The 11,817-nt window shown below is 44.7% G+C and overlaps 1 protein-coding gene across 8 annotated transcripts in view; it reads left to right on the top strand.

The window, feature by feature from the left end:
- The window catches only part of CPVL (carboxypeptidase vitellogenic like), a 142,539-nt gene that overhangs the window by 25,596 nt on the left and 105,126 nt on the right, over positions 1 to 11,817 (top strand). For all 8 annotated transcript variants that reach the window (XM_073899004.1, XM_073899005.1, XM_073899009.1 and 5 more), the window contains one exon: positions 1,584 to 1,702. In XM_073899004.1, coding sequence (XP_073755105.1) covers positions 1,584 to 1,702 — 119 coding nt within the window. The remainder of the gene's footprint in view (positions 1 to 1,583; positions 1,703 to 11,817) is intronic.

Raw genomic sequence — 11,817 nt, 5'->3', positions numbered from 1 at the left:
GGTGCCCTGATTTACAGCACCTATCCCTGAATATAAACATTCTTACCGTGGTTCATTGCATGCTAGCAGTGGTGTTGCTGAATGCCAAGTTGGGGAGGGATGCTAACAGTCAGCACTCCGGAGCCTATGAGCTCCAGCACCCCACTAAAGGCATCTTTAGTTGGTGGCATGGGTGAAGGACGAAGCTTCCTGACCTGTGCCTCTCTACTAACCAGTCTCCAACTTAATATGTGTCAGATATAAATAGCTTTTCTTGAATCATTAGATTTTACTGAGCATACTTGCTTTGTCACCACTAAGGAACCTCTCTTCACCCAGACCCTTCTTTCAGTTCCCCCTACACCCTGCCATCTATTTGTTGTTTGTTCTCCATTCCGTTCCTAATCACTGCTCCTCCTTCCACTCCCTGCCACCCATACTTTCTGACTAACTCTCTGGTCGAGAAGCAGCATAGCAGGGTGGAAGAAGGAGCAGACTCTGCAGCCTGACCGCTGGGTTTGCATCCCAGCTTTCCTTTACTAGCTGTGTGACCTTGGGCAAGTTACTTACCCCTCTCTGAGCTTCGGTTCGTCTGTAAAGTGGAGACAATAACTACACCTACTGCATGACGTAAAGCCCTCAGTACTGTTGCCTTTAAAGTATTGGCTCCTCTAGGGGCACCTGGGTGGCTCAGTCAGTTGAGCGTCAGACTCTTGGTTCCTGCTCAGGATCCTGAGATTGAGCCCTGCATCTGTGGGGCTCTGGGCTCATCACAGAGTCTGCTTGTCCCTCTCCCTCTGCTCTTCCCCTCGCTCACACTCTCTCTCTCAGACAAATAAATAAAATCTTAAAAAAATAAAGTGTTTGCTCCTCTTGGTATTTTTTACTTCTGGGTGTCCTCAAGCTGTCTGAGCAGTCCCTCTTTCCCCCTCCCTGTCTCTCTCCCTTCGGTGCCATAAAAAAGCCACAACCTCTCCCCTCTACAGCTATTCTGTTGTCCTATTGGGCTTCCTCTGAGGGGCCATGAGGTCACCCCTCGTCTCACTGGCTGCCCCACCCTGCCCTCCCAGCCTCCCCCGCTGCCCACATGCGTCAGCCCATTTCCCTTAATGGAAGTGGCAGGCCTTTTGCTTTCATGATAACGAGAGTGTGGAGAATATAGGTCTTCCGGAGGCTGAGAGCTACTTAGCTGTGGTGTTTCTCTTGCAGCTGCCTCATGGTGGGTGACGTCTGCCCTGGCCTTCCCAGTGGCCCAAATGTGAATACCATGGTTTACTTTTTAGAGTGGAGCTGAGAGATAGGTGATTTAAAAAAAAAAAAAAAAAAATCTTACTATAGCTCATAAACTGTATTTGGGGACCAAAAAAAAAAAAGGTTAAAAATATCACTTGCCCTTGGCTAAGTTGTGAATGTCAAATATGTGGAATGGACCAGGGCAGGCTGGAATTTTGCTATAGTAAGTACCTTTGTGCCAGTCCCCAGGTAGCCTTTCTGATCACTCCATTCCAGACCTGGCCCCTGGGAGGGAGAAGACGGGCCGAGATGAAGATGACTTAACACTGTATTATTTCTCTAATCCTTGGGTAAATTTTTTCTTCTGCTAGGAAAAGGAAGGAGTATGGTCCCTCCTTTCCCAGGATCGAATGTGAAGAGTTATGCTGGCTACCTCACCGTGAATAAGACCTACAACAGCAACCTTTTCTTCTGGTTCTTCCCGGCTCAGGTAGGCCTATGAGAGCGCCCTCACAGGACACTGATCCTCAGGGGCTGAGGATGCTGCCCCAGGGCAGACATGTTAGCCTACAAACAATATCCTTTAAAAAAATTTTTTTTTTCATCTTTTAGATTTTTTTTTCTAAAAATAAGTGCCAATGACTCTGTGTGGTGTTCTTGTTTATGTGCAGGAAACAAATGTTTGCAGGGAATGCAGGGAAGGTCCAACTTTTAAATTCCTTGCAGCCTTGTGCAGAATATTCACATTACCACCTTCTTCCTGCCACAGTCTTCTTAAATCATTCTGTTGTTATTTTGTTCTGAAAATAGCTTGGGTGAGGATGGGCGTTGAGGAGCCAACAGATGATAAGGAATGGGGAGAGTCCCAAAATGCACAGGTAACACATGTCTAAGGTTAATTGATGGTGGATTTCCGTGGCCGCTCAGTCCATGGACTTTGCAGTACGAGTCCTTATTTTCATACTCACCCCTTCATGCATCCAGTACCCACTGATTAGTACTTTGGGGACACAGAAGAGAGAGAATTGATTCTGGGAGCCTTTGCGGGGAGACAGGTAGAGAAGACTGTTGATCTGGTATGGCATCATAGAAGACAAATCACTCATCTTCTTGGGCCCATATACACACACAGCTGGGTATGTTTTTGTACTTTACCATTCTTACTGAGTGCATGGTGATGGCACACAATTCTTCAGCATGAACAAATCACTTTAGGCTAATGGGTACTGTTTGGGGTGAGGGGTGTGGATATTGGTAGAGGTGCTGAGATGCATAAATAAATTTTATCCCACCACAGGATAATTTTCTATTTTTATTTTCCAAATTGGATTTGGTTTAGAAACCAGAGAAAACAAAGAAAAAGCTGTCCCTAGGGAGGGTAGTATTTATATTTGGATGTGATTTGCATATATCAGTGTTGCATCTATAAAATTGTTTACTTTAGGGTAGTTTTCAAATTAAGTTGCTTTTGTTGGCATAATTGGGTTGTATTTTCTTGACTTCTCGTTTTCGCTTTCTCAACCATGGCCTCTGCCGTAGATGACCGCGTAGTTGTGGGTGGGAGGAAGCATGTAAAAATTGGTGAGGAATTCCAGATGCTTTTTGGTTGGGCTCATAGTAGTCTTCAGGCTGTCACCTACTCTGGGAAGACTTTCCTGGGCCCTACACAGTTTATTTCTTCCTTGGTGTTACTGTTGCGTGCACAAGTGAGGTGCATAGAGCATAAAATTAAAGGAAAGAACTCACCCTCGGGATTGTATAGGTGCAGTGTTGGCATCCGAGTGCCCTCCAGATTCCTGCTGCTGCGTCCCATTGGTGGAACCCAACTGGGAACCAGAGGGGGAGGGAGTCCAGTCCTTGGAGCTCTGTCTACCAGGGCACAGAGCAGAGGGGAGAATGGATCTTCAGAAGCAATGAGGGAAACATCCAAATATCCAGTACAACTATCTTAAAGAGAATTGGTATGAATTAAGCCTAGCAATATGACCCAGTTCTAACAGGTGGAAATTTTTGTGTGGGTGTGTGCTCTTGGAAATCTCTTAAACTTTATGCCTTTCAGAAACCACACTATGCATGTGCATTTTTGATACCACACCTTTTTTTTAAAAAAGATTTTATTTATTTATTCATCAGAGGCAGAGAGAGAGGCAGAGGGAGAAGCAGGCTCCCTGCTGAGCGGGGAGCCCGATGCGGCACTCGATCCCAGGACCCTGGGATCATGACCTGAGCCGAAGGCAGACGCTTAACCATCTGAGCCACCCAGGCACCTGATATCACACCTTTTAATATCATTGAATATAGGCATTTGTCGTCAACCCCTTTGTATTAGTTCTCTATTGCTATTGTACAAATTACCACAAACTTGGTGGTTTAAACAACGCAAACTTAGTATTTCACAGTTCTGCAGGTCAGAAGTCTGACACAGGCCTCCCTGGGCTAAAATTAAGGTGTCGGCAGATCTGCGGTCCTTCTGGAGGCTCTCAGGGAGATCTGTTTCCTTGCCTTTTGCATTTTCTAGAGGCTGCTCACATTCGTTGCCCCATGGCTCCTTCCCCCGTCTTCACAGTCTGCATCAGTAGGCGGACTGAATCCTCCTCACACTGCGTCACTCTGGCCGACTGCGCGGTCACATCACCTTCTCTGACTCTCGTCTTCTGCTGCCCTCTTTTACACTTAAGGACCCTTGTGACTACATTGGGCCCAGTGGATAACCCAGGGTAATCTCCGTAATGTAAGGTCGGTTGACTAATAACCCAAATCCCATCAGCTTCCTTAATTCCAATTACCATGTGGCTTAACCTATTCACAGAATCTGAGGATTTGGATGTGGACACCTTTGTGGGGGGCCCTTATTCTGTGCCAGATGATACTTGTGTCTGAATCTGCGATTCTTAGTATATTCTTTCTCAGTGATTCTCACAGTTTATTGTATTTAAGAATTATCTCCAAATTTCCCCAGAAACTGACTTGTAAATTCTATCAGCAAGTGATAGAATTACCAAGCGGGCCACACCTGAGAAGCCATGGTTCCAGCCTACAGGCCACCATCCTGTTTTTAGTGCTTCTGGACCCAAAGTGATCCATACCCCTTTATCCAGAAAGAAACACCTCTGGCAGCTAAACTGGTGCAAATGGGGGTGGTGTATTGTCTCATGCCCCCACCTGGGTGAGGGCTGGAATGTGGGCCTGAAGCGGGGCGTGTAGTCTGTGGGGTCAGTTTTCCTCATCCTGCTCAGTGTTCCTCTAAGGCCTGCTAGGGTTCCGTCTCCCCTGAGCTCTCTGTCTCCCTTCGCCCCGAGAAACCCCACTTCCTACTTTCTCTTCTGCTTCGGTGACCGTTTCTGATACCAGGAAGTTCCCCATTGACTTCTGCATGTTGAATCTCCAACAATAGTAATGACCCAGATTTGTGAAAACAGGAATTAATGGTGAGGGAAGTGGTCAAATGAAAACAAAACAAAGACTCAGTCCTTTCTTTTCTTCAGTTGCCTCTGAGCAGGGGTACAGTTTCCTCTAGAACGTAGGTGGTGTAGCAAGACCGGAAAGCCGGTCAGGGAAATGGGCTTAGATTCTGGACCCTCTCCTGGTTGCCAGACTGACATCTGAACCTTCGTGGCATTAAACAGTGACTGGGCTGTTGGGGTCCCACCCCTTAATTAAATGAAGACCTATGTCTGCATCCCCTGGCCAGATTATGCTCTTTGGGGCCCAGGACTATAGCCCGAAACACATTCTAAGATGATCCCAAAAGACAAGCTCGAGGCCGCCACAAGAGAAAAGAAGAAGCTCAAGCACAGCACGTTCTATTGGAAGTGACAGGCTCAGCTTCCGGGAGGAAACAGGCAGCATGAGAAGATGGTACCCCTGACAAGTGTCACCATGTGGCAGCCAGGATAGATGGTTCTGAACCTTTCTTACCTGGGGAGCCCACACACAGAGCTGACATCTGCGGCCCCAGAGCAACGATTCCTGCCAAGCCAGTCGGGCCGTAAATTATGAAACAGGCCAGTTTAGGTGAAGAAGAGAAAGCATGTGAGAAGGAGAAGCAGTGATCACCCAGACAGGGAAGAGTTCCTTTCATTTGGCAGAAAGATTAGTTCGTTGCCTGTTAGAGGGTAGCAGCTGATACTATCATCAGGAGAGAAATGGCCCTTTACAAAAATTGAAGGTAGAGAAAATAAGAGAGATCCAGGAAGGATGCCACACTTGTCATACCCTCTGAGTATTTTGGGGGGATGCTGTTTCTCAAATTAGTTTTGTCTCTCTGTTATTTCTGTGAGACTCCCCTGTTATTGTATACAAATCAGTGCATAATGGATTCTAGAGCCGGAAATTGGTGTGCAGTGGGGATGCAATGTGCAAGAGAAATAATAGGCATTTTATTTCATGGGAGAAAAAGTATAATGAAGCCAATAAAAGTGTCACAATTCTAATGAGTATTGTTAATTGAACATTGACTACGTGCTAAGCACTGTGCATTTTCTTATTTAATCCTTACAATAACCACATGAAGAAGGAATTATTATCCTTGTTTAATAGATGAAGAGGATGACAGAGATTAAATAATTAGCCCCAAATTGCCCAACTAGAAATTGGCAGAACTTGAATTTAAAACGAAATGTTGGAGAAATCTTTGCTCCTGATCATTGTATGTTGATCCTGAGAAAACTGGCCATGGAAGGTGCTAGACTACAGTCATTAACATGATAGCACTTGAGTTAGTCTAGCTTGCATAAAACCTTGGCGTGTGTGTGCCAAAGGCGAGGGTCACGGTACCTACTTGAGAGCAGTTTTGAGACAAATGAGGGAATGCGGGAAAGCCTTAGACAGGCGCCTGACACATGGTAAGTAGAGTTTCTTTTGCTATTATTTCATTATCATCATGTTTATCATTATTAGTTTTCCTGTTATTAGTACAAATACTGTGCAGAGCTAACCAGTAGCAATGTGGCAGATTAAAGAAGACAGAAAACAGGAGGCAATTCCAAATCGGAAGTCGCTGAAAGCCAGCGAAGAGTGTGGATTAATTGCTACGGGGTAAAGAAATTGCAAAGTGAAACTGGGGTTTTCCACATTTAAGAAGATAAAAAAGCACACAGATTATTATTTTTTGCAATCAGAATTCTTCCCACTGGAAAAAGATACCCCGTATTTGACTTTGTCTTAAGGATATGGGAATAGAGATGATTTGTTGGATTGTTTGCCTCACATATTATGGAATCCAAACCAGAGACATTTAGAGTGAGGCCTGTGCCCCTCTACTAAGGGCCCCATCTTGCTCCTTGGGCCAAGGGGAGTGGCTGGGATTCCTGGAATCTGAATATCTGGTGACTGAGGAAGATCAGTATCATATTGAGGAGTCAGCAAGGCTGGAATAGGATCAGGTAGCCAGACTCCAGGAGTGACCTTTGTTTCTTGATTGCCGTGCTCCTTTGTAGTCCCCTGCCATATTGAATCGAGACTGGCCTTTGTGAGCAAGGCACTATAGAAGAAGTGATGGTGGGTGACTTCCAAGGCTACTATCAAGGGCAATGCTACTTCTGCCTTGGTCTCGTGGATCACTCACCCCTGAGGGAAACCAGATGCCATTGGGAGGACACTAAAGCAACCATGTGGGTAAACCTACATGGAGAGAAAGTGAGTCCTCACCCACCAGTCGGCACCAACGTTGGATGATGTTCATTCAGCCCAAGTCAGAGGACTGTAGTCCCGGCTGATATCTTTAACTGTAATTTCCTGAGACACCCTGAGCCAGAACTGTCCAGCCAGACATCCCCAGATTCCTGACCCACAGAAAGCATGGGAGAATAATTGATTACTGTTGTCTTAAGCCACTATGTTTTGGATACATGTTATACAGCATTAGATAACTACTATAGCCTCTTCTCACATACTTTTTGGGCTGTGACTGTGATATCTTATGACCACTAGAACTAGCTCCAATTCTATCCTTTTATTTGCTCCAAGGTACCAGAGCTATAGACGTTTTTCCTGTGTAGCAAGCATGATACTAAGCTTTGTTAGTAGAGGGTGCTGGAGGGACATTGCAGGAGGACGTGTGCTTCTCTTCCTGTTACCTTGTCCAGTCTGTCAGCAGTGCGTGTGTGGGGGACATCCAGTAGTGCCCTGTTCTTGCTGGGCTCCCAGACCACGAAGACCCTCAGCAAGCTTACAGTCCTGGCTCTGTCCCAGTGACCACTGGCTGCAGCTCCCTCAACATGGGCACCATCCATCCCAGTACATCCCATACTTTCCAGTGAGCTGGTTCCCTAAGCTACCTCTCTGCAGCCCTCCCACCTGCCTTGACCCCCTGCACCCAAGGCTAGTTTCCCACAGCCTTCCCAGTGTGGACACTGTGCACCACACTCAAACAAGTAGACTCTCCCACCAGCCACAGACCACTTTTCCCTGGAGGCCTTTTCTGACTTGTCCATGGATTGTTGGCCACTAGTGAGCCAGGCAACCCAGTGAACTTCTCAGCCACCCAGTGGGTACAGTCAGCCCTTCTCCAGTGAGGTCTAGACCACAGCCTTGGGATGTAAGCCTTATACCTTGGGGTATAAGCCTTGGGAAGAGCCCCATCCCCACCGTATGTTTGTCCACCTGTGGGCACTTTCCCTCAGAACGGGGTATTCTTTAGGATTTCCCTTACATATTTATGGCTATCCCTTGTTATAATGAATATCTCTTTAAAATTTCCCTGTTCCGTGGCGGACACAGGAAGCCTATCTGATATGCTGGTATTTGGCCAACATTGAGGATGTGGTTCATGGGGGGGGGGGGCAGACCACTCTAGCATTACATCCCCACTTCAGCCCAGTAGTGAGTGGATGTGATACCCATGGTGGATGGGGACGAGAGCACACACTGGAACTTGTAACAGAATTAAAGGTCAATGTTTTCATGTAAAAAAATAACAGTAATTTAAAAAGGGAAAATTTAAAAATTAAAATTATGTGGTTTCTGTCTTCTGATTGGACCCTAACTAATATAGCCAACCCATTCTTTATTTATTTTTAGTTTTAGTTTTTATTTATTTTTATTTTTGTTTTTTAGAGAGAGAGAGAGAGCGTGTGTATGTGGGGGGGGGGTGGGGGCAGAGGAGAGGGAGAGAGAATCTCAAGCGTGCTCCACGCCCAGCGTGGAACCCAACGTGGGGCTTGATATCATGACCCTGAGATCATGACCTGAGCTGAAATCAAGAGTCAGACGCTTAACCAACTGAGCCACCCAGGCACCCCTAGATAACCCATTCTAAATCCTTCTTTCCTGCCCAGAGACACCAAGGGCAGAAAGAGGATCAGGAAAGGCATCAGGATCCAGGGCAGCCAGTCTTCAGTCTCAGCCTTATTCTGTCCAAGACCACAGGATCACTCATCTGTACTTCATTCTTCTCTCTTGACAGAGATCAGCATGCTTTGTTTCTCCAGGTATCTGGCAGGAGATGGCTACCCTACAGTTTCTACCTTTACCTATCCTCGAACTTTGCAATCAACAGAGATCAAATAGTGCTTCTGCTAGGGGCAGATATGACTGGCCCACTTTGGGTCAGGTGTTCTTTCTTGGTCCAATCAGCTAAAGCTGAGAGTGCAGTTTCTTGTGATATAAACATGGCTAATGGGTCTCTTCTGTTGGTAGATGGAGAGTCCTTAGAGAAGGGGTTGTGGACTGAACCGATCTCTTAAAATATGTCTACCACAGAAGGCTGAAGATCCATTAGTCATACAGCAAAGATTTGGAGGTCATAGACATTTGTCTCCAGACTTTCACTGTTTATCTTCTCTTTGCTATTATTGTAGTTACGGCATCAGAGGTCTGGAAGAATAGAAGTTAGCTGAAACGAAACAAGAAGAAAGTAGCTAAAAATGATGAATTATAGATCATTCCATCCATAGAAATATTCGAACTGCAGAAACCTTTACATGCCTGATTTCACATGGAGAGGAACGTGACTAACTTCTTCAGCCATTTCTTTGTTTGCATCAAGATGGGAAAGTCAGGCCTTTCTCTAATACCCACCCCCCACCCCTCTTCATTCTAAATTCCACCTTTCTGGCAGGAGGCACCAACAGAGAAGCCACAACTACCTCATGAAGGAATGAGAGCCAAGTATAAAGGTTAGGAAGGAGAAAGGTAGAGAAGATTCTGGTGGAGTGTAAGTTGGCTCAGAGTAAATGAGATGACTCAGAGTCAAGGAGAGTCAGTGCAAGCTTGGTAGTGATGTAAGGAGACCTCAAAAAAGAAAAAAAAAATGTTTGTAGATTTCCGTGTGATGGTACAGTGGCAACAATCCCAGTAAAGGAAGTTTAGCAAGAGGCCAACACCAACCACTGTAGGTAGAACTCCTCCGAAAAAAAACAGGTAATGTCTTAAGCAAGTTGTTTCTATGAATTGGGAGTGTGTGTGTAGAACTAAAATGTTACTAGTTAGCTAGTTAACAATTCTAGTCACAAAACCAATTGCTTTAAATAACAAAACCCTGTCTTGATTAAACCGATAGTATAGTAGCTGAAGTATCAGCTGAACTGGGATCTGTGTGGCAAAATGGGAGTCCATTCAAACCTACGTGGGGGAATCTCAAGACATTTACTTGGGGTACTAATGACTTCAATTAGGACAGAACACATTACTTAAACCAAGCAAATGATCAGCCTCTGCATATAGAAGTGTGAAAGGAGCTTTAATTAATTTACCAATTGCACTTCTCATCTTAAGCGGTCCATTGATTTGGGTCTGTTAGTGGTTAAGTTGCTGTTTTCTCTTAAAAAGTATGGTGTCCCTGATGGGGTGAGTGGGAGGGAGGGAGTGGCTAGAATGCGTACCCGGCCCTGGGCACTGGCAGACAATGTTGCCCTAATACTTGCTGAGGTACGTAAGATTCCCTAGGGTCATTCCAATATGTCCTTTGTATAAAAGGCAGTCAAGTTACTGCAGAGTACCCAAATTGGCAAGGCTCTAGTGCCATTCCCATCCGCCAGTATATGAACTCACTGCTTCAGTGATACGTGTAAAGCCTGAGTAGAAGGTTATCTCTACCCGGAAATACAGAGGAGGGCTTGGGAGGAGAACGAGAAAGGTGGGTATGATTTGATGAGGAGCAGGGTGAAAAGGAGGACTCAGCATGAGGGGACACCGTCCGTGGAGGGCATGTCCGCATGGGGAGCAATAGGGCAGGGAGGTTTGGTTTCATTACTGTTCACATAGATTCCTCTGTGATCACTTAGAAGCAAGGAGAAAAGAAGAAACTGGGTGTTTCTAAGAATCCTTTTATGTACGGAATGTCAAACCAAATGAATGCGTTTCACTTACTTGGAATATGACAATCTATTAAGACATAGGGTAGATTTGTTGACCGTCATTATGAATAAATATTGGAACGGGCTAATGTGAGACATTGTGAACCTTCCGTCTGTAGGCATTCTGAAAAACTAAGTAAATAACCTGCTTCCTTTTGGGCTTTTTATTCTGCAACAAACCCTGAGGAAGGAGTGTCCAAGTTCATGAATTGGCCACCAGGGGTCACCAGAAGAATTTCAAGGGCTTCTGAGGCAAAGCCCTGGTTTCTTGCTCACTAACAGAAGGTGCAGGTTTGTGGCACCGGTACGCCCACACCCTCCTGTTGGTAGAGAGACTTCTTACTTAAATATTTATGACTCCCCATGTCCTTTCTCTTATATTTAAAGTTTCTTTGTCCCTTCTTTGTCCCCAGTTCCTACTACACTACTTGGACCTATAGGTCATTAACAAGAGATTTTTGTTTTCTTTTTAATTAAATGTATAAATGCTTATCAGTAGGGGATTACTCATCTTTCAGGTCCTAGCTCAAATGATAGCCCCTCACCAGATGCCTTAAGTATTCAATCTAATGGCTTTCCATTGCCCTCTTACATCACCCACTTATTTAATTACTTATTTATTACCTATCTTCCCACCTCACCAGAGAAAAAATCAGAGCTAACATTTAAATAGCTGTGCCAGGCGCTATTCTAAGTTCTGTGCATATATTATATTAACTCTTTGAATCTGTGCCACAGCTATATAAGATGGGCCTTTTAATTCTTAAGCAGAGGACACTGAGACACAGAAGTTAAGCAACTTGCTCAGGGGCACACAGCTGTAAAATAAGGTAGTTGGAATTCAAACTTTGGCATTCTGGTGCCAAAATCCATGCTCTTAACCATTGAGTATCCTACCTGTCCATGAGTGAAAGCTGGTCTGCATCCCCAGGCTTAGAACAGTGCCTGTCAGTGTTGTATGTTAAATGCATTAATACATTGTGGTAAATTCAGAATGCCACACTGTTTAGTTAAATCATCATATGTACTGTTATGGAAAGATTTTTGTAATATATTAAGTGACCATAGCAAATATAGAATATTACATATAGCCTCGTCCTATTTTCAGAAAAAAAAAAGGTATTTACACACATGGCTTATATGACATCTACAAAATATTTATATATGTATGTGTTGGGGAGTTAGAGAAAAATATGGAAGATTAAACCATCTCCATGATCATTTCTAGGGACCATGACTGGTGGGGTAAGGGGGATTTTTTTTTTTAATACCTTCTTTAAAAAACTGTTAGTTAAGAATAAGTGTTTTC

Source organism: Callorhinus ursinus, unplaced genomic scaffold, assembly GCF_003265705.2.
Source record: "Callorhinus ursinus isolate GAN/ISIS: 27379988/994484 unplaced genomic scaffold, GSC_fseal_2.0 scaffold12, whole genome shotgun sequence".
Lineage (NCBI taxonomy): Eukaryota > Metazoa > Chordata > Mammalia > Carnivora > Otariidae > Callorhinus > Callorhinus ursinus.
The sequence above is the reverse complement of the archived record's forward strand: the minus strand, read 5'-3'. Positions and strand labels throughout refer to the sequence as shown.